The sequence below is a fragment of the Heterocephalus glaber genome, unplaced genomic scaffold (assembly GCF_053883595.1).
Source record: "Heterocephalus glaber isolate CG9 unplaced genomic scaffold, H.glaber_assembly_v1.0 deba00001442, whole genome shotgun sequence".
Lineage (NCBI taxonomy): Eukaryota > Metazoa > Chordata > Mammalia > Rodentia > Bathyergidae > Heterocephalus > Heterocephalus glaber.
In genome coordinates this window covers 47,285,062-47,312,251 of record NW_028258296.1, presented here as the reverse complement: position 1 = coordinate 47,312,251, position 27,190 = coordinate 47,285,062, and the positions used below count along the sequence as shown (strand labels likewise).

Here is a 27,190-nt window from a genome sequence, read left to right as displayed (position 1 = left end):
GTACACCCTGCTAGGAACCAGCTGGGCCCTCAGCACCTGATGAAATTATCAGAGAATGAAATGACTTGGGTCACTTGGGAGTTTCCTTTATTCCAGTCTTTGGAATTGGGATTGCTAAAAGGAACAAGAAAGTCCTTATCCTGAGACAGCATCAGTGTCACTTAGGGTGTGCAGACTGGGCCATCAGAGCACCAGCGGGAGGCTGTGTCTTATCAGTGGCCGGGAGGCAGGCCTAGGGTCCCAACTCAAGGTCTTGCTAAGTGCTTCTCTAGCCAGAGAACTAGTTTACAACAGGAAGCTGCCTGGATCCGGAATGGGGACTATCTCAGGAGGATAATTATGGTGAGGATTTAAGCTGGGGATACTTGTCAGGTCTGCAAGTTAGAAAAAACATCCCGGTAGCTAGATTGGAAGGATGAGAACGAGGTAGGGAGGTCATTTAGGAGTGGGGAGTCATTCAGGAGTGAGCCGTGTGTACCACAGTGGTTAGGGCAAGGAAGGAATAGACTGGAATTTCCAATGTAAACATGGATCTTAGATCCCTGCCTGCAGTAGCTGAGGGCCTGGGTGCTTTGTGGGGTTAGGGCAGGAGTTAGTTGTCCAGGTGAGAAGTGCACCTAGCCACCAGCTTCTTTTGATCTTTTATCTCCTCAGGAGCCTGTTCGATCTGAGGAAGGCCGGGACATGGCAAATCGGATCAGTGCCTTTGGCTACCTTGAGTGCTCAGCCAAGACTAAGGAGGGGGTTCGGGAGGTATTCGAGATGGCCACTCGGGCTGGCCTTCAGGTCCGCAAGAATAAGCGCCGGAGGGGCTGCCCCATTCTCTGAGATCCCCTTCACTCCCCTCATTCACCCCCCCTCTTTCACAAGGGCATATAAAGAACCCACCCACCCTGAACTACACCCTCTTAGGATGCCATGTTGAAGGCACTCTTCAGTTCCCTCCTGCCCAGGACTGCATTAAATCTCCCAGCCCCAAAGTGATGGTGATGGGTCCTTCCCCCTTCCTGCCTGTGGGAAACAGGCCTGTGCCTGGTCCTTCCAGAGCATTAGCCCTGCCCCTGCTGCCTTGGTCTGGGGGTGGGGCTCTTGCTGTTTGGCCTTCCCCAGAGAACAGTCACACACCAGCACTTTATATACTTCTGGCTCCCAGGAGCACGTCTAGGGTAGGGAACTGGGGTTTCTGCTCTAGGCAGGGGCCTTTGTCTGTGACTTCACTTGGAGGGGGGCATGAATAAAAGCTGCAGGTTCCAACATGTGTGACAGCTTCTTGTCTTTCTTTCCTGGTCCCTATCTTGGCTTCAGGCCTAGAGTTTCATCTCTTCATTTCCAAGTTTTTGCCTGGCTGGTGCTGGGTCTGCAGAGGCAGGACTACAGTAGGGTGGAGTCTCAGAGCTAAGAATGAGGTCATGCCTGGCTCCAGGCCTAGGAGGCGGGTGAGGGGAGTGGTCTACGGCCAGCGCTAAACTTAGAAACCTGTGGGCGGCTCCCCAGTCCGCTGGGTTTCCTCCTCTGGACTTCAAGGGGATGTAGCCCTGGGCAGGGTGTGACAGTCTCACCCTCCTGCAGGGTCATTGGGGAGTGCTGGAAGCTGGGACCAAGCGGAGGAGATGACCAAAAGGCTTTTGTATAGAACAAGACTTTGTTTTCAATTTTTCTTCCTCTTCCCTCCCCCAATTGTTAGCAGCTTGGTTCTCCAAAGCAGGAGAAAGGGTGGAATGGCTTGGTTGTAAACTCTCTCCCCCAGCCTTCCTGTCCCTTGGAGGGACAGCTTAGCTGGGTTCCGGTTCAGGGTCAGGTTGCAGGGGTTAAGGCCTGGGTGGTGTGAGAGGGTGGACAGCCATCTTCAGAGCTCATTCCTCCACTCTGGCTCCACTTGCAGAGACAGGTGCCCTTCGCCTTCCTGCTCCTGGGCGAGGCAGTCCCGACCACAGGGCCCTGGAAGGAAAGAAGTGTGCTTTGTTTGTTTACATCTCCCAGCACTGCCTCCACCTGGCCCAGCCATACCTGAGGTAGAAGAGCTGAGCTTGCTCAGACTTTGGAGTAAATTCTGTCCCTCCTGCAGGTCCAGTTTGGTAGGAAATGGGCACCCAGTGTAGCCCCCGTTTTCCTTACAGAACTCCAGGAATCTGTGGAGTACAAGGGCATTGGCGCACATGGAGCTGTGCAGGCCAGGCTGGGATATTACCGGTGGAGCCTGGAGGCCCAGCCTTGGTCCTGCTGCATCTGAGCCATGATTGTTCAACCTCAATGTCAGTCACTTACAAATAGGATGGGGGTTTGGTGAGGATTAACCCAGGTAAGGATTAACTGAGCCATAAGCAGCTGCCTAATAAAGCTGTACCGGTGCTAGGCTGGGGCTTGTGATCACTGAGGGGTTTTGGGGTGGGGATGCTCACGCTTTCCAGTCAGGGTCATGGCCCAGGAGAAGGGGGTTGCCCACTACAATGAGCAAGGCTTTGGCCCGAGTCACAGCCACGTTGAACCTCTGAAAGGAAGAAGGGTAGGGTCACAGAAGAGAAAGACCCGAGAAAGGAAGAATTCCTGCCACCCATAAGCCCTCAAACCTTCGGGTTCTTAAGGAAACCCAGGTTAAAGTCCAGATCCAACTGCACAAAGCTCTGGCTGCTTCGAACAGTGGAGATGAGGATGATGCTGCGTTCTTGCCCTTGGAATTCTTCCACGGAGCCCACCTAGAGCAGAGAGAGGCAGGACTTGAGAGCAGGTGGGGACAAGGAAGGGAACCCAGGGACAAGCCCTGCCCCAGGGAGCCTGAGCTACAAGGAGGGTACAGTGCGGTTACTTGGCAACTGTAGACCAGCAGAGTGGGTGCCAGAAGAGGACAGGAGGCTGCAGTGGAAGTGGAAAGCTTAAGGATGAAGCCGCTTATGGGTGTGGGGCCTGGAAAGTTTCAAAGCAAAGCAAATAGCATTGCAGAGAAAATGGTAACTCAGAGCAATGGTTCTGATACTTGTTAAGAGTGTCTCCAACTCAAGGCCCTAAACCAGACCTCCTGATCAGAATTTCTAAGGGCTCTTGAGGCCTCTAAACTGTACAACCGTTTTCAACCTTGGCTTCGAATCAGAATCACCTGAGGAGCTGTAAAAAAAATAGTGCCCTGGCTCTGCCGCCAGGTAGCTGTTAATTGGCTGGGTGGGGCCCTGGCACGGGCAGTATTAAGAGCAATCCGGGTGATTTTTACCTGCATTTACCACGAGAGAGAGAGAGAGAGAGAGAGAGAGAGAGAGAGAGAGAGAGCACGCGCGCACGAGAGCAGCCAGCTACTGCAGGGTGGGGGTGCACTTACCATAGAACAGTCGGACATAGGCCATGGAATTTGGACTTCACCCTTAGGGCAAAGGCCTCAAACCTGCCTGATCCCAAGAATGACAGGATGTGCGTGCTTGTTAAACACACATGCTTCCAATCCCATCCCAGACCTACAAGTTGTGATCTCTAGGAAAGAGAGGCTTGGGGAGAGCGCCAGTTCTGTCCCAAGGCAGCAGGGATGGGACAGGGACAGAGGTTGGACTGCAGCAGCAGCACAGAAGCTGAGGTCACCAAAGCGGACAAGAGAGGGGGCAAACAGAAGGCAGGAAGTGAACGTGGGGCAGTGTGTCACCTTCAAGTCCTTGATGTCATCCAGACCCCGAAGCTCCTTGTCAAGCTTAGTGATGCAATAACGGATTTTTTCTACCTGGAGGGAGGGAAAGGCGCCTTTCTCTCAAGTCATCACCCCAAGGCAAGAGGAAGCAAGGCAGGAGATAAAGGGCTAGGGACAAAGTGGGAAGGGACAGCTGACTTGGGTTTGGGCCCAGCAGGGACTGGGGGTCCTGGAGCCTCTGCCTACTGGTCTGGTTATTAGGGAGGCCCCACACTTGCTGGGAACTGAAGGCCTGACCTGCTTCCGGTATGGGGAGATGACACCCACACTTCGGGGGCTCAGGCGGCTTTTGCCCTTCTTGGACGAAGGGGCTAGGAGCAGCTTCAGGTAGGAAGTCACCGTGGCGGCCTCTTCAGGGTTGAAGAAGGATGGGCTATTGCCCTCACGCTCGTCTTTGCCCATTACGCCGTGAAAGATGATGGGAAAGCCCTGGACAAGGTCAGAGGAAACCCTCAGCCAGACCTCCCTACCACCTCCCACCTCCAAACCCTTCCAGGAAATGAGGCTTAGGCCAGGGTGACAAAAGGAGCGACCCACAGCATCCACTGAGCCTCCTCCTGCCCTGTACCTTCAGTTAGGAGGGAAGTTGGGAGTCAGGGCTGAGGGCCTGAGCCTAGCCCTGAGGGCTCAGCCTTACCTGTCAGAGCATACAGCCTCACCTTTCGAGGCAGACCTTCCCAGCAGCAGAACCGTTCTCGGTCCATCATGTCTGCACAGGCCTGCAGCTCACCATCGTAATAGAGCTGGTTAGGGATGTCCAGGATGGTGGGATGAGACCTAGGAGGCAGGAGGAGGAAGAGCAAGACCGAGGACTGTTTTTTCTGTTCTGCTCCGGGGGACCCCTGCCCTGGGCGGATACACAGTATCCTCCTGCACTCCTGCTCCCTCCATGGCACGACACTGCAATTGCAGAAAGCAGAATCAAATGTGGTTCACAAAGCTGGGTTTTGTTGACCAGCCCACTTACTTACTTATTTTGTGGTGCTGGGGACTAAACTCAGAGCCTTCACACTGAATGCTATCCCCTACCCTTTATAAAAGTTTTTGCAGACAGAGTTTCACGAAGTTGCTTAGGCTAGACTTGAACTTGCAGTCCTCTTACCTCTTTTTTGTTTGTTGTGTTTTTTGAGACAGAGTCTCACTATGCAGTTCAGGCTGGCCTTGACCTCACTATGTATTCCAGGTTGGCCTTGAATTCGGGGCAATCTTCCTGTCTCAGCCTCCCGAGTGTTGCGATTACAGGCATGTGCAACTGCTTGTTTTGTTTTTGAGACAGGATCCAGCCTGGTCTTGAATTCACCGTGTAGCCCAAGCTGCTCTCAAACTCTAGATGCTCCTGCAGTAGCCTCCCAAAGGCTAGCATTAAAAAAGGGGCCAGCCAGACATGGCTCCAAATTACTTTTAAAAACCGAGGAATGAGGAAGCCATTCTCAGGACAGTACAAAAACAAATTATCATCTATCACTATTATTTTATGACATGTTAAATCCAAAAGAGAAGCAGTGACAAAATAACTGACACTTACTGTACTCCTAGTGACAACCTGATACTCATCTAAGCATTTCTGATGTCTGAAGTTATTTACTGAAAGTATATAAGCCGGGCATAGTGGCACGTACCTTGTAGTCTCAGTTACTTGGGTGGCTAAGACAGGAGGATTACTTGAGCCCAGGAGTCTGAGACCAGTCTGGCTTACATAGAGAGACTGTCTAAAAGCAAAAACTATTCTATTTTTCTCATTTCTCCTTGGATTGCCTGGAAACTTCACCTGAGACCCACACCAGACACCTGGTATCCAACCACCCCCAATGTACACACAAGCCAAGTAAACTAGTCCAGGATGAAAGCACTTGCTAAGTCACATGGACAAGTAGCAGAGGTGGGGCTAGAAAGGAGACCTCTGACCTTCCAGTTCATAGTCTTTCTGCATCACAGCCTCTGAGCAATAGGCATGCAGAGCAGAGCCTGCAGCCGGGCTACACAGGCCATGAAGGTCTGGGTAGCAGCGGAGGTGAGGGTACAGGAATACCTGTAGTTGCGCAGCAGCTTGGTTATGAACTGGGGATTGTAGCCATTGGGGCCCTTCTTGTACAGGGTGTTGTAGGTGAGCAGCCGCTCCAGCAGCGAGTACCCCAGCCCGTGCTTCTGTGCCAGTGGAGAACGCAGCACAGGCCCCAGCTGCCGAGGGTCTCCTGCCAGCACCAGCTGCCCTCCTGGATTTCCGGTCTCCTTGGTTTCCATCAGTCCTGGGAGGCAGGGGTGGTGTGGGGGAAAGGTGGGTGGTGGGACCTTCCGGAAGGTGGTACCCACAGCCCATCTGATCCTCTCACCTGCTATGGCCACCAGACTCTCAGGCTCCATGCAGTGGCCAGCCTCATCAATGAAGACGTGTGTGAAGTGGTCGATGGGAAACTGGGCCGACACCAACCTGGGACATGTCAGGCCAGGCCAGAGTCATACCCAGGCTACCAGTCCTGAATGCTCACCGATGCTGGCCCCTCAGCTCATCCCCCAGGAACACTCCTCCCCCGTCTCCCAGCCTGCACGCCTTTACCTACGCTACCAACTTCCCACCTGCTGGCAGTGATGAGGGTGGTAATTAAGACGCGATATTCCTGCAGCTGCTTCTTGGCAGGAAACACATACTCCCCCTTCTTGGGATCCCAGTTACAGCAGTGCTGTGGATCGCAAAGGGACAAGAAGAATCCAATTGGCTGCGCCCATTCTTACCACTGCTCTGGCTCTGGCCCAACAAAATTATTTTAGCCACCTCTTTCACTTTTTAGACAGGGAGACTGAGGCCCAGAGAGGGGCCCTGACCCACCTGAGGTCACAAAGCAAGTAACCAGGTCTCCTAGTTTCCCACCCCGTGTCTACCCCGACTGCTCCCCCAGCCTCATCATCCCTTGACCTTCTGCACTTCCCTGTACCTTAATGTCCTCAGGCACCATTCGGATGTCCCTGGTGGGGGCCAGGAGGCGGTAGATGGAGCTGGGCAGGTGGACCCGGAGCCGCTGGCAGAGAAGGTCAGCACTCGAGTTGGATGGGGTGCAGGCCAGGATGTGGGCTTTGGGCAAGTGCTTCACCACCTGAGGTATAGAGAAGTATGGTGTGGGAAGCAGCTTCCTGTCTCTGCGATGACTTGGGCTGGGTCACTGTAGCATTTGGCTCCCACAACTGATGGAGGTAGGAGCACAAAAGGCAAGTTCTGATTCCCTACCCCTGCTGGATAATTGTTGCAGTAAATATACGAGTCTATGTTGGCTCAATAGCCACATTGACCCTAAATCCCCACTTCCTCTTTTCACGGCTGCTCAGAAGTAGGACCATTCAGGATGCTGGAGGGTATCAGAACTTGGGGGCAAATGCTCAGTGCTGGGGAGTTAGTGTGTAGCATCCTGGTTTACATTTAGGCCTCACCTGCTTAATGGCCTCCACTAATGTGATGGTCTTGCCAGTGCCTGGAGGCCCAAAGATGATGTAGGGGGCTGGGCGGGTGGTACCCATAACAATGTGCTTCATGGCCTGCAGCTGCTCTGGGTTCGACTCCAGACTCCGGTCAAACAGCCTGGCAGAAGGGTCAGGAATCCAAACTTCAAGTTATCCAGCATCCCAGAGGCTTCTGTGACTCCATCCCCTGCACCCACTCCCAGGAGTCCCAGAGCCCCCTGCCCGGTCTCACTTGAGCTTCACATCTGAGGGTAGCAGAGGGACCCCACGAGAGGCCACAGGAAAGAGCATGGGCCCCAGGGGCCAGCGCCCCGTCAGCTCCAGGGCTCGGTGCTGGACTCGCAGAGGCTGGCGGTTGAAAGTGAAGTTCACCTTGAAGGTCAGTCCATCCACAAAGCGGTCCAGGAGGCTTTGGGCAGGGAGAGAGGTGGAAAACCTCCAGTTAGTGTGCTGTGCAACAAAATGCCAGGGCACTCTCTCTCTCCCACTACTCCAGTCCCACAAAGCTTCCTAGGAAGAGGAAAGCTGCTCAGACAGCCCAGGGCCCCCTGAAGAAAAGCTTCCTGCTCCATGCCTGGGGTGTCACTTGTCTCAAGAAGAAACACCTCGCCCCTGGCCTCAGAGAGACAGAGGCCATTCTAGCAGCTCAGGGCTCCTCCAATGCCCACCTTGTGGAGAAGCTCAGCTTGACACAGTCCAACTCCACCTTGTGCACAAAGCCCTTGTAGGTGACCGGGTTCTCCTGGTGTGTCTCAGAGGACAAAACGGCAAACAGGTGGTCACCCCGTAGAACTGAGGGGCGGCTCTCAGTCACACCGGGAACCTGTAGGGGTGAACATAAGCAGGCTTCTATCCCAGGCTCTCTGGACCTCTGAGGACTGAGGTTTTGGGCCTCTAACTCAACATTCAGGGAGTTAACACTTCTTTGCACCCCTCTTTTCTCTCTCCCAAAGAGGGCTAGAGTCAAGGAAAGAGGAAGGAGGCAAATCTTCCTAAGCTGTGACTCAGATATGCTGAGCCCAAGGCAGGATTTCAGGACCCAGAAGTCAGCTTCCCAGACCATCCAGCTGCCCTCTTGGCCAGTTCAGTCCTACTCTGATTTTAAAATCTTGTTCATAACTCACTTCCTGTGGTATCTTTCCCTGACTGACCTTGTTCTCTCTCTTCCTATCTGTACTGTGTGCAGAAATATGTTCTCATGGGTAATTTTGGGCTTATACATACAAAGACAAAATCTGAGAGCTAAGAGCTAAAAAGGGCATTAAGAATTATCCTTTGGGCTGGGGATTTAGCTCAGTGGTTCTGGTGCCTGCCTTGCAAGCGCAAGGTCCAGAGTTCGATCCCTGGTACCAAAAAAAAAAAGGAATTATCCTTTCACCTGGGTGTTTTTCAGATAAGGGACCTCTGGCTGAAAGGAAGCGTTTCAGCGGGTGTGGTGGTGCATGCCTGTAATACGGGTACTCTGAGAGGCCGAGGCAGGAAGATGGCAAGTTTGAGACCAGCCTGAGGAACTTAGCAACTTTGTGAGACCCTGTCTCAAAATAAAAACATAGTAGCTCAGTGGGACTTAATTGCCATTCCGGGGGTACGGTTGGGGTTGGGGAGAGCAAGTGTCTTACCCAAGGCCACATAACTGGAGGTAGCAAAGTCTGGACTAAAACCCCATTCCCCTACCTTGCCATCTCTTTTTGGGCACAAGATGCACATTTCTTTTTGGGCTCTCTGAGACAGGAACCACTTCATCTTTTTCTAGCTTTGTCCTACAGTCAGGTAGTGTGCTGCCAGGTCTACTAGGCTGGCTGACTTGAGCTCCGCCCACCCACTTCCTGCCCCACCCCCACACCTGATCGAGCCCTGACCTCCAGTGTGAGCAGCCTGGGGTTCCAGGCAGTGGGGTCCCAGGTCATGGGCACTGACTCCAGGTCATAGTGCCGGATGTCATGCTCCATCTGCAGCTCCTCCAGGTGCAGCAGCAGCCGGAGCTTCACCTCATAGTTCTTCCACTTCAGGCTTGTCTCCAGCTTGGCCCTGGCAGACAGTGTTGGGGAATGGGGTGGGAATGGAAGGAAGAGGGTGGCTCAGGCAACCCCCATGCCTGTAAGTGCCCTCCTCTCTCCTGTGAAGCTCTGGAATTATGATGGCATAAGGAGGCAGGGAAGACCAGAAGGGCAGAGAAGTGGACAGGGGTCAGAAGCCTCAAAGAAGGGAGCTCTGGCTCTTGCTTCCTGGAATTTCCCTGCCCCTACCTGAGATGTACCCTGACATTTGCTTTGTGGATCCTAACAGCCAGAACATTCTGCCCCTGATCCACCCAAGATCCACTTTCACCTCACTCAAATGTTTCTCTGTTCAGATGTCCCCTCCTCAGACAGGTTAGAACTAATTGCCCTCTGCAAAACAGCAACCTCAGCCCTTACCCTGCTTTAGTTTATTTAGCATTTGTTTAGTTCTTCATAGCGCTCATCACTACATGAAATTATAAAATAAAGTTTTAAATAAATTACAGGGTAAAAGGACAGGGGATTTTGCTCAGTGGCACTGCGCCTGCCTCGAAAGTGCAAAGTCCTGAGTTTGATTCCCGGTACTGGAAAAAAAAAAATTATAGGGTAGAGCACTTGCCTAAAATGTGCAAGGTCCTGGGTTCAATATCTAGCAGTGAGGAAAAGGAGGGGAGGGTTGGGGGTGGGAAGAGAGAGACAGAGAGGAAGGGAAAGGAAGAGAGAAAGAGAGGAGAGAAAAGAGAGAGGGAAGGAAGGAAGGGAAGGAGGGAGGGAAGGAGGGAGACAGAGAGATTCTAAGTGCACACTGTCCTCCCTTAGAATGGCCAAGGCCCTTGTTGGACTGGTCCACCTCAGACAGTGCCTAGCACACAGAGCATGCTCAGTGAGAGAATGAAAGAACAGCCTGGGAGGCTGAGGATGGAAATACAGGCAATGGGAGGAGACAGAGGACCGGCAAGAGTGTAGGGTGCAAAGGGGCGGCACGTACTTGATCTCAGCAATCTCCTTTGGGGCAGTGAAGGTACTTGTTCTCTGAAGAAGGATGGGGAGCAGCTGCCTGAGGCGGGGTGGTGGGTGGTAGCTCCCTAGTACCATACTTAGTTCCAGGTCATAGCCCTTAGCCCTGGGTAGGAGAGGAAAAGCAATCACAAACATGGAAACTTGTCACTTCAGACTCTGGGAATGACCCTGGTGCAGGATTCACAAGGCCTTCTATAATACGGTTGCTCAAAGGTGGTCCATCTAAGGGTGTGGAACTCAATAGCTCATGTAGCTTCTGCTTCCAAGGCTGGACCATTCTCATTTGTGGAAAGCCTGATTCTTGGAAATGTTTAAAAAATATTATACAGGAAATAAAATATTATATAAGGAATACATGTTCATTAGAAGGAAAAAATCTGAAAATAGGTTATAAATAAATACATTACATTCTCACCATCAGACAACCAGCATTAACTTTTTTTTGTTTGTTTGTTTTTTGTACCAGGGATCAAACTCAGGACCTTGTGCTTTCGAGGCAAGTGTCAGCACCACTGAGCAAAATCCTGGGCAGCATTAACTTTTTGTTTATGTTTTTTTTTTTTTTTTGGTACCAGGGATTGAACTCAGGTCCTTGTGCTTGCACAGCAGGCAACAAAACCACTGGGCTAAATCCCCGGCCCAAGCATTAATTTTTTGATATATAGCCTTCCAGACTTTTTTCTTTGTAAGTTTGTCTTTTTTTTGAGATAGGGTCTCACTATGTAGCCCAGGCTGGCCATGAACTCAGTGATTTTCCACCTCAGCCTCCCAAGTGCTGAAATTACAGGCATGCACCACCACCCTTGGCTAACTGTATTTTTTAATACATAAATATTGTTTACAAGGAAAGAGCATGATGGTCACACTGTGAAGGTCTGATTACATGCTGTTACGGCTTGTATCTGGATGTCCCCCTCAAAGCCTCATTTGCTCGTAAGTAGGGCTTTGGGGAGGTGGCTGAATTATGGGTGTGTGGTGCAGGGATTAATGGTAACTAAATTGGTTTAACTTGGATCGTGGTGTTTCCACTATCTACACCCAGATCCAAGGGAGTAGGTGGCACCAATCACTAAGGTTTTAGCCTGGATGGAACAGAAGGGAAAAAGGAGACAGGTTTGCTGCTTGCTGCCTTCTACTTGCCATGCCATGGACTGTTTCTTCTTTGTAATGTCCCTCTGCCATGTGCCAGCCAGCCAAGTACACACTGAAACCTCTACAAACTGTGAACGAAATAAACCTTTCTTTCTTTAACTTTGAGTGGCTGGTAGTTTGTCTCAGCAATGAGAAAGTAAGACACATGGTTTGCCTTTTTTGATTTTGTTATTTTTTGAGACAGGGTCTCACTAGGTAGCCCAGGCCGGCCTTGAACTTGCAATTCCTGCCTCAGACTCCTGAGTGCTGGGATTACAGCTATGGACCACCACACCAGGCCATGGTTTGCTTTTGAAATTCATTATTATGTGAACATCTAGCTATGCCAACGAGAGATGTCTACATGTATCACATATGTATACCCAGGAGTTTATTCACATGGAATCTGGGGAGATGGAAAGCGGATGAATGGCTGCTTGGGTATGGGAGCTAGGGGCAGGCGATAAAAGGTGGTAGGTGAAGGGTCTCTTTTTCGGGGTAATGAAATGTTCTAAAACTGACTGTGATAATGGTTGTACATATCCATAATTATATTAAAAACCACTGAACTGTAGTCATAAAATGAGTTAATCATTTGGTAAATGAGTTATCTCAATAATGCTGTTTAAAAAAAAAGAGAGGGCCGGGGATTTAGCTCAGTGGTTTCGCCGCCTGCTGCGCAAGCGCAAGGACCCGAATTCGATCCCTGGTACCAAAAAAATTTTTTTAAATTAAAAAAAAAAAAAAAGAGAGAGAGAACGGGCTAAGGATGTAGCTCAGTGGTAAAGCATATGCTTAGCACTTATGAGGCCCTGGATTCGATCCTCAGCAACACTAAAACTTTTTTTCAATTAAAAAAGAACCTAGGTGCAATGGCACATGCCTATAACTGCAGCTACATGGGAGGCTAAGTCAGGAGGATCCCAAATTCAAGGCCAGCCTCGGCAACTTAGCGTCTCAAATGAAATTTAAAAAGGGTTGGGGATTTAGCTCAGTGGTGGAACAATTGCTCAGCATGAATGAGGCCCTGGGTTCTATACCCAGAAGTACAACCAATCAATCGAGGGACAGATGTTTATAATGGGCTGCTTGATCATTCATCACACAGTAAAAATAGAAAAAAAAGTTTGAGAATTTTTTTCATATGCCCCTCAGATCTGCCACTCTCCTGCAACTTGCTTCCTAGACAGGAACGGTCTCTGAGGCCAGAGGAGGGGAGAACCCTCAGGCAGGAGAGGAGCTCTGGCTCCCAGCTCTGGGCTCTACCCAAGGGCCCACCTGTCTGGGTCAGGAGACACTCAGCCCGGAGGGAGTCGGAGGAACAGTTACCGGTCGGGTCTCTCCCCTTCCTCTATCCGGTTGGTCACCATAGTGTTTCTAGTGATCTGGATGCGCTTGTAGGGAGCTGTAGGCTTCAGTTGTGTAGCCATCGGGCTGTGAGCGACAGCAGCCAGGAAGCGGGCAATGTAGAAAGTGCCAGCTCCTTCTGAATCCGATTCTCCAGGGCCCAGCAGCTCCCAGAGCACCGTGGCTGGGAAGTACCCCACAAAGTTGGTCTTACAGTGGACCTGCAGCTCATAGCATTCACCTGGAGGAGGACGCTTGAGTGAATGGAGGTGGGGTGGGGACCCCAGACACTCCCCCATGCCAAGGCAGGAGCCCACCAGACAGTGACAGGGTCCTTCCCCAAGCCCCAGACCTGACCAGAGCAAGCTTCCCCTTGGAAACCAACTCACCAGGGCCCAGTGGGCAGGGCAGCTCCTGGTCATCGTAGAAGGCAAACTGGGGTGTCCAGCACAGTGGGAAGAGGTGAGTGAGGGTAACAGGCTTGGTTCCTCCATTCCGAAGTCTCAAGGTCAGCTCCTCCTTGTGGTTCAAATCCAGGTGGATAAGGAGCTGCCCATCTCGGGTTTCATGGGGCCCCTGAACTTCCACATCCACCCCATGCTTCCCGTGAAGATACTGAGCCCTGAAGAGAGCAGGAGTCAAGGGGTGGCAGGGACAGAAGGCCTGGACTGGGGGTTGCCTTTGGAAAGTTTCAAGGTTAGGAGGCTGGCAAGTACCAGCTGTGGTCACAAACCCCACCCTGCCTCTCAGGTCAATTCTCTGCCCTTCCCCCAGTCTTTGAGGGGAGGTGCTTCCCATAACCCCCTTTCCTCAACCCCCTTTCCCTCCCATGCACACATCGTGCATGCACACCCACACACCCACCTATCATAAAAGATTGTGGCTAGCAGTGACTTGTGGTGTTTGCTGATATCTGACCCCAGCTTCACTTTCCTCTTTTCTGGGAACTCCACATCGGCCCAGCGGTCAAGGCTGAAGAACCTGACCTGAGTCTTGCTGACGAAGGCCAGATTTGCAATCTTCATTCCATACAGCATGGAGGAGAAGCCAGGGGTGGGAGTCCTAGAGCTGCCAGAAGCAGAGGAGACTGGGAAGTGAGGGAAGGCAGCACCAGTGGGACGCAGGGTAGCTGTGGGCGTGGCCCGAGGGTCACTCTGTGCGGAACACAGCAGAGGAGCACAGGCTAGAGAATGGCAGGACTTTTCATGTCTTAAGGCAAGGCAATGAAACTTTCCAAGGCAAAATGTAACAGCAGGTTGTGGATTGCACACTTCTGAGGAGAAAAGGCCAATCACAGGCTGATGATTGGAAGGATTTGGGGAACAGAGAGAAACAAACAGTTTTTGTTGGTGGTGCTGGGGGGAACTTTGGGACAAAGAAAATGTATGTATAAACAACCCAGTGGAAAGAACTAAGGTCAAGGAGAAGCCGAATAAGTTGATTTAGAGGAGTGGATAAGGGGCTCAGTGGAGAAGAAGTGAGAGAAGAGCTTAGAGACAGCAGAGGTGTCCACAGTGTGGGCAAGGTGGCTGATCAGACAGCAGTTTCCACCCGGAGTCAAAGGGTGCAGGTGGAGCCCAAGCAGGAAGGGAAAGGATCCTTCTCCAGAGATCAAATAGCCTGGCTTTGTGCCTAGAGAGGTGAAGACAGGGAAAACTGGTCAGCAGGACAGTCACCTCAAGGTTTGGCATGTGGAATTCAGTTTAGTCAACTCAACAAACACTTACAGAGGCCTGTTAGGTGCCAAACACTGCACTACATGCAGCGGGTGGGGGGGGGTCCCCAAGATGCAAGAGACCCAGACCTGCCTGGAGGAGCACTCGGACCAATCCTACAAATTCCAGGGTGATCCTGAGAGCAGGAGCAGTCACCTCTGGGGCTCCCAGGGCCACTGAGGCCAGCCTGGGGGGAGGGGTGGGTCTCAGGCACAAGAGAGTGCCTTGCACGTGAGCAAGGTGAGGGGTGTGCAAGGGCCAGGCTCCACCAAGCTAACGCGTCACTCCGAACCTCACTTTCTCCCTCCGCAGAACGGGGATAGCATGACCTGGGGATGCAGCTGACTGGCAGAGCGGTTACCTAGCATTTCCAAGGCTCTGGGCTCCACTGCCAGCACCACACCAAATAAGGAAATAAATAAATAAAATGGAGAGAATATGACTTGACTTCCATGAGTGGCTCATTGACACTGCAGTGAACCACTTAGCCCAGTGTGTGGCACATAGGAGACCTCAGTAAAGGCGAGTGATGATTTAGTATCACATATAGTTTGGTTGTAGTAGAGTGAAAAGTGGTAGGGAAGGAGTGATGGGAGGCAGCAGAGATGGGCAGGGACCAGATCACGCCGTTGTGCTTGCAAGGCCCAGAAGCCTAGACCTAAAACCCTGGATGTCAGCAGTCCTTCACTTCCCTTTCCTGGTATCCAGGAGCCCAAGGACTCTCCCACACTTGACATATTTGACAGGCATATTCAAGATCGGGACAACCAACACCCTCCCTCAATGTTTTATAGGGAGTGAAAGGAAATTTTTTAAAACTTTTATTTGCATTTATTTTACGACTAATTTATTCCCGTGCCATAAGTTTTGTGTTCTGTTTTGGTTTTTTTGGTACTGGGGATCGAACTCAGGACCCTGGCGCTTGCAAGGTAGGCAGAGGAACCATTGAGCTAAATCCCCAGCCCCAGTGCCATAAGTTTTTATTTCTTCAGTTTCTTCTGGAATGAAAGCAAATTTTTGCTCCTAAAGACTATAGTAATCTGTAGAGCTCTTAAGGCTAATCAGCATAGTCACTCAGCAAAGCATATGATAAGTTACCGACATTTCTCTGGTGTCTCCTGCCTGGAACTCTGCCCCTCTCCTTCACCCCAGGGATATGAGAGCAGTACCATTCAGAAAGCTTTGAGTTGCCTATGATTTGTTTTCAAGACACAATAAATTATTTGAAAGCATAATGGAAAAAGCTCAATCAATGTCAGCTACTATTATTAGTATCTGTATTAATAATAGCAGTACTAACGGTGGCAGTAGTAGTAGGAGTAGTGACAACTTACTTGCAGCCCACGTCAGAGGCTACCCTGTGGTTACAGAACCACTGCAGTTGGTGGGTTTTAAGCAGGGGAGTGGCAAGATCATATTTGCATTTCAGATCACTCTGGCATCAGGACTGGAGGATGGGTTTGCTGGAGGCAAGACTGTAGGCAGGGAGACCAGTTAGAAGAAGGCCACTGCGATATTCTGGTTAAAAGATAACAAAGGCCTCTACAAGGCAGCAGTAGAGAAAGGAAAGGGGCCAGACTTGATCATTTTCAGAATGTAAATTAGCAGCATGTGGTGACCCACAGGAGAAGGAAAGGAGGCTAGGAAGGGGGATGAAGCTTGTGTACCCACATCGGTGGGCTGGCTTAGGGGACTGTCCCTTCAATAGGTGGAAAAGAGGAGGAGACACATGTAGAGCTAACCCTGACACTGGACATGCTGGGTTTGAGATTCCCGTGCTCAGAGGCAGATCTGGCTCCATGAGTCAGAAGTTGAGAACTCAGGCCAAAGTCAAGGTCAGATCTTAATCCTGAGGAGTCTTCAGGCGGCAGTTATAACCAAGGAAGTGTTTGGGATCTTTTCAGGGAGTGTAAGTAGTTTGAGAACAATCAAAGCTAGGACAACTGTGGGAGGGAGGGAGGGAGGGAGGGAAAAACAGAGATTGAACCCCCAAGAGAGGGATAGAAGCAGGAAAAGTCTCCAAATCAGGTGTCAGGACTAAATGCTGCTGAGGGATCCAGTAATAAAGGGACTGAAATCAGGAGGCCATCAGTAACTTTCACCAGGGCTCCTTAGTCTTTCAGTCCCCAAGTCCCATCGGTTGGGACACAAACTCACATTCGTACAAAAGCCAGGCCCCACAGCTGTCTTGATATCAGTTCCATTTTGTGTCTTTAGTGTATGAACGACCATATATCCCTCATAACTGTACTGTAAGAAAACAGGAGGCAGGCACCTTGGAAAGGCCTGAGTTTCCAGCACAGTGCTTGGAGAAAAGGGGGCTCCATGGGACTGAATAAACTGGGGAATGCATGCTGTGTCTGTGGGGGTGAAGGGACCTCATTCTGATCAAATGTGGCCAGCACAGAATGTAGGCCTCAAATAGCCAGATCTTACAGCTTTCAAGGGAAGACAAAAGCAAACTTTTAATGTGAAACCTTCTATTTCTGGAAATCTCTGCACAGGCCCATGGGTAGACAGAACTCATCTTTGCACATCTTGCAACTTCTACTATGGAGGCTGTTCCCTAAATACTTCTCAAATGATTCTGTCTGTTAATTCTACGCAAATTTATCTAACTCTGGTCTAAGGTGATAGCCATAAAAAATAAATTGTTTTTAAAAAAATCACTAACAACACATTATTATCGAGAAAAGCCTCAGCCCTTGTATTATATACATCTAGTCACCTAGATTTCTAAGGAAAACTTCCTAACCAAGACTGAAAACCTGAAACTAAAAAATAATGAAAAACAGCAATAGCCAGGTGTGGTGGTGAATGCTCATACTCCAACACTCCAGACGCTAAGGCAGGAGGATGGTGAGTTTGAGACCAGCCTGGACTACACAGCAAGACCCTGTTTCTAAATACACACACACACACACACACACACACACACACACACACACACACACACATATACACATACATACATAAAGATGAACAGTTTTTTTTTTGTTGGTACTGGGGATCAAACTCGGGACCTTGTGCTTGTGAGGCAGGCGCTGGAACCACTGAACTAAATCCAGCCCAAGATGAACATTTTAACAGGGAAAATAAACATTAGATTTGAAAAACAAATACAGATGACCAAAAGGGTATGAAAAACTGTCCCAAGTGTAGAGAAGTACAAGTTTTAAAAAATGAGGTATCAATCCTATTAGAGAGACAAAAATAAAAATAGTTCTAACACGTATTTCTGTTATTGGAATTTCGGTTGTGGTGACTGGTGATGATCTGCCCTGTGTCTGGTGTCTCAGTTCTTGGATCCTCCCCAAGATCTGCAAGGAGGTCCGCAGCAAGGGAATAGTCAGCAAGCCGCAAGTTTAGCAGGCAGCTTTATTGGGTGACAAGCACAGTACATTCATAAGCATAGTAATTTATTAGGGGTTGTACATCTTCAAAAAGGCAGAGTGGGTAGAGCCAGAGGTGGCAACTGCCCTGAGGGTCAGAGTGCGCTTTCCTTGTAAATTTTTAGACCTTTGGGGAGAGACGGAGGGTTGGGGCTTTCTCCAACTGGCAGCTGAACTCCACCCATCTATATGAAGGGGAGTTTTTGGTCTAAAGTCTTGGTGTCTTCCCCGGAAGGAGGGTCAAAAGCCACAATGCGCATATATGTTAATGAGATCTAATTGGGTCACCCTCTGGTTTAACTCCCCTAGGTCCACATCGTTGACCTCACACTTAATGTAATTGTGCAACTAGGGTACCTTTAAGAGGCTTGAGGAGCTCTTCTCAAGAAATAATGAAACTGCAAACTCAGGAACCGCAAGCCACTGTCTGTCTGAGCTTGTGGCTTTTATTTATTTATTTGTGAGACAAGGTCTCACTAACTATGTAGTCCTCGCCATATAGCCCAAGCTGGCCTCAAATTTGTGACCATCCTGCCTCAGCCTACCGATCAGGTGTGCCCAGCTGAGGATTTCTATTTTAGCCCATCTGCTGTTCTCCCAGTTCTTATCTAATGAACTACCTACTCTACCAGTTCCATCTTTTACAAACCCTGAGCTGCAGGGGGATCAAGACCCGGATTCTTATAAAATTGAAATAAAATAGAATAAAAAATATCAGAAGGCAGTGAATGAGTGTTTCTGGAGGCACACATTGTTTTTTGAAATTAGTTGATACTAGGCCTTAAAGTAATTTTTTTTTTACTGTGGATAAATGTCTAAGCACGAAGCCACTCCATGCCAGAAGCCAGGAAGCTCTTCCTAAAACTGATTATGTCAGTGTCCTATGCTGAGACTATGTTTTCATATTTCTGCTAGGCTTAAAAACAAAAGAAAATTTCACAACGCCGTGGCACACAAGGTCCAGTACAATCCTGCTCCTACCTCCTTCTGATCTCCTGTTAGCAGGTTCTCCCCAGGTCCCCCCAAGCCTTTGAAGGTGTTGTTCCCACAGTCTGAAATGCTTTCTCCTTGCCCCTTAAATCTGCGAACTCCCTTTAATCCTTCAGATTCTGCTCACATATCACTCCCAGAAACCTCTGATTCCCTAAAGTCAGGGGTCCAACTTACTACAATCTCTGCACATACTGGACATTTTCTAACAAGCACTCATCATGACAGCAATTAAATATTCATGTTTAATTGCCACACTCTTCCTTAGTTGTTTTTTTCTGTGGACTGCCAGCACCTGGCCGAACTGCTTTGCTCATAGGAGGAACTAAGCCCATATTTGTTGAATAAAAGAATTGAGCCCAAAGCAAGAATCTATCTCAGAAACCTTTCCTGACACCTGTCCTTACTCCTTGGAACATGTTAGGAATGCAGAGGAAACTATGCCACAGAGAGCTCATTTTGGCCTCAGGCAACGCTGAGAGAATGGCATTATTTTACATACTGTTACAATTAGGGAAATGAAACAAAATAAAATGCAACCACTAAGTGGTGGAGCCAGAATCAACACAATACTTGCACGTGTACTACTGCACTGAATTTGTTCACACATATGGCATTCCCTATTAGACTACACTCTTTGGAGGCAGGAACCAAGGAGCAAACAAACAACAGAGCCACATTTGCTAAATCTGGAGTGGTAGTGCACTCTGGAAAGCTGAGGCAGGAGCATTCCAAGTTTAAACCCAGCCTGGGTAACTTAATGGCTTAGTGAGACCCTGTCTCAAAATAAAAATAAAAAGTGCTGAGGATGTAGCTAGGTGAGAAGGCCCTGGGTTCAATCCTCAACACAACACACAAACACAAAAGTTCTCTAATCCAAACAGAAATCTCCCCCACCTTTGGTGGAGGAGCATATAGGTATAACCTATTTCCATCTTTAGGACTGACAGTGCAGTGAGTGACACTGGAGTTTAATACTATCCATCATGACATATTCATGGATAGCAGCCTCTTTGCCCTCTCCAACTTTTCTCTTCCACGCAAACATTTCTCACGAAAGGTACAAACTCACAGAGGCCTTTCCTCCTCTTCTCTGTACTCAATTTTTTCCTGTCCTTCAAGGCCAAGGTCAAAGCCATCTTTTACATCATATTCTAGCAACTACAAGGGAGTGTCTTTTCTTGCATAAAATCCAAGTATATATAATTAAAATTATTTCGGGGCTAGGGGATGTCACTCAGCGAAGGAGCGCTTGTTTGGTTCCATTATCTGCATGGCTAAACAGTCAGGTAGTGTGGTACACATCTACAGACCCAGCTACTTGAGAGGCTGAGGCAAGATGATTGTCCGAGGCCCTGGGTTCAATCCCCAGTGGGGGTGGGGCACTAAAAATTACTTTTGAAAATCTTCAGATTCACCCATAACATATGGCACACATGGTTTTCCACAAGCAATCCAACATTGCTGGTTTCTCCTACTGAAGCACGGAGCATGTTCCTGGTTTAGAGCTGGCATAGACTCTCCTTGATCAGACTCCAGTCAGGCTCTGACCCATTTCCTGACCAGGCCTTGGCCTGGGATGCCTATACTCTTGGTTTAGATCTGCCTTGCTCAATTTAGCAAAAAATCCTGCTGAATCAGTTTAGTGAGGAAACTTCCCCTTGACTTACAATCACTCTTGCTATCCGATCAAGTTCCTCATTTCCAACCTCTGATGTACATAAAAATCTTTGGTCTGCCTTGACCAAGAATCCTATAGGTCTCTTTAGCAGTAATCCCTCCACTCTTGATGTCTCCTCAGTAAATACCTATATACTGCCCATCCTCTGCTCATTGGCCATGAATTCCCAGCTGTCTTTGCTGTATTTGGAGTTGAGATCAATCTCTGCCCCCTATTCCAGTAACCCTACTGCTAAACTGGCTGACTTGTACTCAGAACCACCATGTACTCTGTGGACACAGGTGAATTCATGTATGCGAAGTGCGGATGAGATGTGATTGCTTTCTTTACTTTCCTCCAGTGTTTTAAAATCTCTGTTATCATTCTCTTTTCACTATGTATTATAGCATATTATATATGTGCCAGTTCATCTTAATTGCCAGTTTGACTGTATTAAGAGACTTCTGGAGAGGTAAGTGGATCATGGGGCATTGTACTCATTAGCAGATGAATCCACTGATGTTCACAGCAGGATGTGCCTTAGGGGGTGGGTCAGTACAGGAGTGCCTTTGAAAGGCATCTTTCATTCTCTTTTTGGGGGGGAGGTGGGTGTTGAGACAAGGTGTGCTATGTAGTTCAGGCTGGCCTTGAAATCCAGATCTTCCCTCAGTCTCCTGAGTGCTGGGATTATAGAGGTGTGGCCACAACAACCAGTTTAGAGAGTGTATCTCCCGCTGGTACTCTTCCTCTAAGCTCTGCTTTCTGCACAGTTAAGTGAGTAGCTTTGTTCCAACAGGCCCTTACGACCCAATGTTTCTGTGGATGACACTTCTGAAACAAGTGTCAAAATTAAACTGCTCTTCCTTTAAGTTGTAGGTGTCAGTATTTTGTCTCAGTGATGGAAAAGCTTACTAATAATGCATGCGTATTAAAGCATATGCAATGTATGCATATCATAGCCTTTACTGGTCTCCTGGGGTTGTGTATGGTTCCCATCTTTGTAGTTCCCAAGGTGGCCAGCATGGTGTGGGGGCATAAAGCAGGTCCTCATCATCTGTGCCCCTTCTTCAGCTGTTGCTGAAGCCTCTTCGTGCTCCTCCCAAAATGTCACACCCATTACTGAGGCCAGTATCTACCCCCAGCCCAGTCACTATGGAGCATCCCGATCTCCTCCCCCCACACCCAACCATATTTCCTTTAACTCAGGCTAAAATCTGCACAAAACCACATCACCCTCTCGCCTTTACTGTCCTGCGGTCTGCTGGAACCCGCAGTCTTTTTTAGAATGTCCGTTATTAAAACCTGCTCTCTACTTCCCATTTATGCACGTCTTTATGCTCATCTCTGTCAGGTTGCTTCTTGTTTTCCGCCCAACGCAGCAGCCTGTTGCTAGAGGTGTTTTGAAGCACAATTCTATGGTTTGACAAGTCTCTTTGATTCTCAAGTGGGTAACAGGAAAGGGAGACCAAATGCCTTCAGCTACACGGGGAAAGGGGGCCTCCAGGAGGCTGTCCCCGGCCCTGGGTCTCCACGGAGAAGCCACAGGTGCTAATTTAATGGAGGTCTGGTGAGTAAGTAGTTGGTGCCTTTTTCTTTCCTGCGCTTCCCGAGATTCTCCCTCCCCCAGTGGGCCTTCAGGGCTCGCAGATCTTGGATCCGGAGGCTGCACCCCGCCCCCCTCAACAAGGGGGGTGGTCCCCGTGAAGCCCGAGCTAGTAGGCAGCGCCTTCCTTCTCCGCGCTCCGCGACGCCCGGGCCCCCTCCCGAGGCTGCCCTCCCCCATTCGAGCGCCGTCCCCCAGCCCGGGCCAGCTGCAGGGGCCCTGAGGCCGTGGACAGGGACCCTGCGTAGAGGCCCGGCCGCGCTGAGCGAGCGGGATGCGGGCAGCGCTGGCGGGGCATGGGCAGGGCGCAAGAGGAGGTCTGCGCCGCCCCAGGACGGCCCGAGCCGCAGGGCGCTGCGCCCCTCTGCGCCCGGGGCAGGCAGGGGGCCCCGGCGCACGGCCGTGGTGGCGCGCTGGGCCCCGCAATCGATCGGGGTCGGGTGGGCCGGTCCGTACCTGGCCTTGAAGTCTCGGTTATAAATAGTCCTCAGCAGCTCGCGATCTGTCTCCTTGTCCAGTCCCCGATCGAGGAGGAAACTCTGGAAGTCCTGGCCCGTCTCCCGGAGCTGCCGGCGGCTGAACTTGCTGGGCATCGCGGCGGCGGCTGCGGCCCAGGCAGGAGGGTCCGTCGAAATGAAACTGAAAGTCGCCGCGGCGGCGGGAAGTTGGCGGCCCTGGGATGAGGGTGCAGGAGGGAAGCCCCCTACCCCTGACCCCTGACCCTGCAGGCTCCCTTCTCCCCAACCTGGGTCGCCTTTGCGGTGGCTACCCTACCTGAGCCTTCCCTGTGGTCTCTCCGTCCTGTCCCCTCCCCCTCTTCGCATTAACTCTTTCCGCAGGAGCCTGACCCCTCCCTCGGGTCCCTCCCCTTACCCCCGAGCTCCCTCCCCTGGCTGCGAGCCAAGGTACAAACGTGGCGATCCATCGCCTGGGTCCGCTGAACACGGGGCTGGGACCTCTGAGCCTGTCGCGAGCAGGTACCGTGGGTAAAGAGGACTCGGACTCGGATGGCAGTTCATACACTTATCTTATATTATCATAATTCACTTCAATACAATTATCACAATATTAAGTCTGCCAATTACCACGTCCCTGTACCTGTACTGCGCAAGTCCTTATGGGAGCGCGACGTTTCCTCCCGTAGGGTCAGAGGGTCCGATCCGTAGACGAAGGGCGTCGAGTCGGCCCTAGGCTATCCGTCTCTCAGCGTCATCAGGTGTGCAGATGTCTCGGTCGGTAGTCAGATCAGCAGATCGACTGGTCGACTGGTCGGTGGACGGATCGACGACTTGCTTGGAGTCTTCAGCTCCTTTTATACTATTCTAACTGGGCGTTTGTGGTATTGGTTCAGACTTATCACATCTTATCATATCACACTGTCCAGTTCGGGGTACACCCTTATCAGTTCCATACCGCTTAAGGTTCTACTTTAATATCTTATGGTTACACATCACTCTTATGATTACGTCACACTTAGGGTTACAGCACACTTAGGGTTATACAATTCAATCTTTTTTCAAAGTGTTCTCCACAGAGCCTCCGCTAGGACTACTCCCACGCCCGCCCTCCAGAGCACTCCAGAGCCTCGGGACTTACTGAAAAACAGGAGAGCAAAGGGCAGGGTCGGGGACCTGGGTCCTCGGCAGCTGGACTGGGGTAGTTCACCCAGCACCTCCCCTAGACGGCCAGGGCCGAAATCAGTGCGAGTGCAGAAGCAGGCGGCAGCCCCTCCCCATTTTCGGACACGGGAGGAAGACTGGAGTCAAACAAGTTTGGGGAAAGAAAGAAGTGTCTCTGAGATAAAGGTGTGTACGTGTGTGAGAGAGGGACAAGGGATTCTGCCAGAATGAACACATCCCCCCTCCCCGGCCACTTAGGCTTTCTTATATCCCAGGCTGGTGAGCCTTACCCTTGAGCCACACACTTGGGTACTTAATTGCAGTCCAGCCTGTATTGTTCTTTGTTAGTAGTGTTGCCAAACCATTAAAATGTAGTAATTAAAGCCCTGAGAGCAAGGTTAGGCATAAACAGTTAACTCCAACAGCATCAGTACCAGGCAAAGACCAGTGTGCTTAGGAGACTGTTTAGGCGATCTGAAGAGCGGGACTCAAAAAAAACCCCCAAAACAAAACATACATATATCTATGTATCTATCTATCTATATATCTCAAGCCTTTAGCATCTATTTATTCTCCAGAATAACAAACACACACTAGAATGGGATAAAGATAATAAGTTATGTAAGGAATTAAATCAGATAGAGTTGGAACTACATCAAAGCTAATGTTGTTCTAAAAAGTAGTCCCCAACAGGAGGCCACACACTCAATCTAACCCACTGTGACCTGACTCAGGACAATCTCCCACTGGGTCAACCCTGTATCTTTTCCCAAGGCCAACAGTGAAAAGCCAGAAATAACAGGCGTTAGCAATAGGAAACGCGGTGTCAGTGAAAATCAAAGCAACGAGGAAAATAGGGCACAGGGAAATGTTTTGTGGTAAAAATTAGTTATGCAAATTAGAAAGAGCGCAGAAAGTAGCCACATATTTTATCTCTCATCCAATTACTCATGAGGCCATGGAAGCCAGAAGGAGGTAAACTTTAAGCTAGGCATGGTGGTGCCGGGGAGGATTTCAACTTGGAGCCCAGCCTGGGCAGTTTAGTGACTTAGTGAGACCGTCTAAAAAAATAAAGACCTAGAGGGGCCGGGGATTTAGCTCAGTGGTTTCGTTGCCTGCTGCGCAAGCACAAGGACCCAAGTTCGGTCCACGGTACCCAAAAGAAAAGAAAAAAAAAAAGACCTAGGATGTAGCTCAGGGCAAAGGCCCTGGGTTTAAGCTGTGCTATCACCAAAACAGACCCAAAAAAAGTGTGTGGGGGGGAATGTGTGCGAACTCTTGAAAATCACTGTTGCTTTTCATCTCAAATACTATCTACCATATCCAAACCAAATGTCTGGCTCAATTCTGACCAGCAAATATAAGTCCTCATTATTTCTGGACACATAACCTTCCAGCTCTTCTCTGGCCAAACCGATCTCCTAGATGTTCTCAAAACACACAAACAGCTGTATGTATTATAGTAAAAACTTGGGTAGAAATATGAGAACGTCTCTAAACATTTCATCTGGAAAAATCTTCACATGGAATTGTCGCTATTTTCACCCATGCAGTTCTAGATGCCAAGAATGGTCTTCCCACCTTTCAAATCCAGCTTCTTTTGAAGTCTTCTCTAAATCTGTAATTAAAAGAATCTGACTTCAAAGTAGTAAGGTTGATTTTAGTGAGTTCAAACAGGTAGTCTGGAAGTTAACTTTGGCCAGCAGTGTTACTGGAATAAATCTATAGCTTTCCCAAAGAACTATTTTACAGATTAGAAGCTATTTTATTTTCATTACTCCTTTTTTTTTGGTACCGGGGATCAAACTCGGGTCCTTGTGCTTGCGCAGCAGGCGGCAAAACCACTGAGGTAAATCCTTGGCCCCTACTCTTTAGTTTTTATAGCTCAGATTTGAATGTTCTTTAAACTTATATATTCAAACTTTTCTAAGACAACTACTAGAAAAGGTTTTTTTTCAGTTAACACTGAAATCTGTCAGTCTACTACAGCCCAAAGGATAGGCTGTCAGGTACAGTTGGTCATTACTCGAGTATCTGTATTTGCAGAATCATCTACTTCCTAAGATTTATTTCCAGCCTTCCAAGTCCCTGCTTACAATGTCTATCACTCAGCACAAAGTGGTGGAAAATTGTTTCCCAGTGTGCACCACTGCCAGCTGAGGTGACGCTGATGCTCAGCCTTGTTTTGGTCCCCATATTGTAAACAAATGTCTTTTCCATGGACTGTTTATAGCCATGTTTTCTGCCTTTGTGTGCTTTGTGCTGGCCATTTCCCTGCTTATGATGGTCCCCAAGGATAGTACCAAAGTGTTCAAGAAGACGAGGAAATTAGATAAACTTCATCAGATAAACTTCATGCAGGCATGAGTTACAGTATTCACTAGTGTTCAGTGACTTTCTAGAATATTACTCTGAATAATGAAGAATTAACTGTGTATCTTTCTACATAACAGACTACTCTCTGATACCTTGGATTTGAAGATGTGAGATTGCTGTTCACCCTCAGAGGGCTTATAACTCTTATTCTGTGTTTATATAAAAGAATTTAAATTAGCTCAATTTATTCAATAGGACAATCCAACTTTCTTCTATATTTACCAACCTTCCTTCCTTCGATTTTTCCACATCGTTGAAAGCTGATCAACTAAAAGTGGTCATGAGCATCTAGCTCACTAGGTGGCTTTATACAGAACTACAAATCAATAAACTGGTACCCAGGTACACAAATCTAGTCTTTTTTGATTTTGGAGAAATCTCAAGATTTGCTAAGAAGCTCATGAACCTAGGTAAGTCAAGGATCAACATTCTAGATCATTAAACAAGAGAACAGGCACTGTAAGTAGGCAACCAACAGAAGGAAAACCACTGAGGCTCAGATGGAAAAAGCCTTCTGCAGTGTCATTTCAAACATCAGTATAGAGTGGGGCCTCACAGAAAACTCTTTTCTATGTCTGGGAAGCCTTTGCCCTAGGATACCACAGACTGATTTCAGACACAATGCAAGCAGCTACTGCACTGAGGGAGGTTAAGAAGTCAGGGGGTCTGTTCAGGACTTGGCAAGGAGGTTTGATTTCCTCCCATTTCTACAAGTAACTAAGTAACTATCTAAACCCGATAGCCCTGAGATTGGTCTTTCTGGAATAAGGAAATCAATGGGCTAGCGTGGGAGCAGGCTGACAGAATTAACAAGAATGTATGAATCTATGTTATAAGGAAAGAATGCAGTACAGTTAAATGTCTGTCAAAAATATGGGAATTTGAACTGACCTTGGATGAAGGGTGAAGAGCTGAAACTCCCTTTGGTTCTCTGTTGAGAACCAGGATAAAAGCCTTTCCCACACCTCATCAGTAGCTAAATCAGACTTGAAGGAGAGGAAAGCAGTGTTTAGCATTAAGCCAATGTGAAATATTACCCAGGTTCAAGGTGCAGGGGTTCTTTAATTTCTACTTCCTTCCTAAGTGACTGTGGTCTTGGTTTATGAATAAATGGTAAAAATTAGATTTTCCTTTTTGACATTAATGGAAATCTCGAAACAAAACCTTTGTATTACTGGGGAGGTACTTTTGGGTAGAGTACTATGAGCTAGAGACTGCTCACA

The 27,190-nt window shown here is 49.0% G+C and overlaps 2 protein-coding genes across 9 annotated transcripts in view; one reads left to right on the top strand and one right to left on the bottom strand.

Annotated features, from left to right (window-relative positions):
* Positions 1-1,258, top strand: part of Rhoc (ras homolog family member C) — a 2,637-nt gene extending 1,379 nt beyond the window's left edge. Inside the window, exon 4 of the mRNA XM_004853749.4 lies at positions 655-1,258. Coding sequence (XP_004853806.1) covers positions 655-828 — 174 coding nt within the window. The 3' untranslated portion in view covers positions 829-1,258. The remainder of the gene's footprint in view (positions 1-654) is intronic.
* Positions 71-27,190, bottom strand: Mov10 (Mov10 RNA helicase). Of its 8 annotated transcripts, none has more exons than XM_087212690.1 (21): positions 23,071-27,190; positions 22,429-22,611; positions 13,477-13,680; positions 13,002-13,234; positions 12,595-12,853; positions 10,103-10,237; positions 8,974-9,142; positions 7,783-7,937; positions 7,347-7,523; positions 7,085-7,232; positions 6,595-6,753; positions 6,239-6,342; positions 5,995-6,092; positions 5,694-5,910; positions 4,324-4,441; positions 3,902-4,093; positions 3,623-3,697; positions 2,568-2,693; positions 2,400-2,488; positions 2,008-2,129; positions 71-1,938 (listed from the first exon to the last, which is right to left on the bottom strand). In XM_087212690.1, the coding sequence occupies exons 2-21, from the start codon at positions 22,563-22,565 to the stop codon at positions 1,847-1,849; spliced, it is 3,009 nt and encodes a 1,002-aa protein (XP_087068816.1). In that variant the 5' UTR covers positions 22,566-22,611; positions 23,071-27,190; the 3' UTR covers positions 71-1,846. The 8 variants fall into 8 exon arrangements, with proteins under 8 accessions (XP_087068816.1, XP_021121332.2, XP_087068815.1 ...); XM_021265673.2 differs by lacking the exon at positions 23,071-27,190 and adding an exon at positions 22,846-23,028; XM_087212689.1 differs by lacking the exon at positions 23,071-27,190 and adding an exon at positions 22,747-22,814.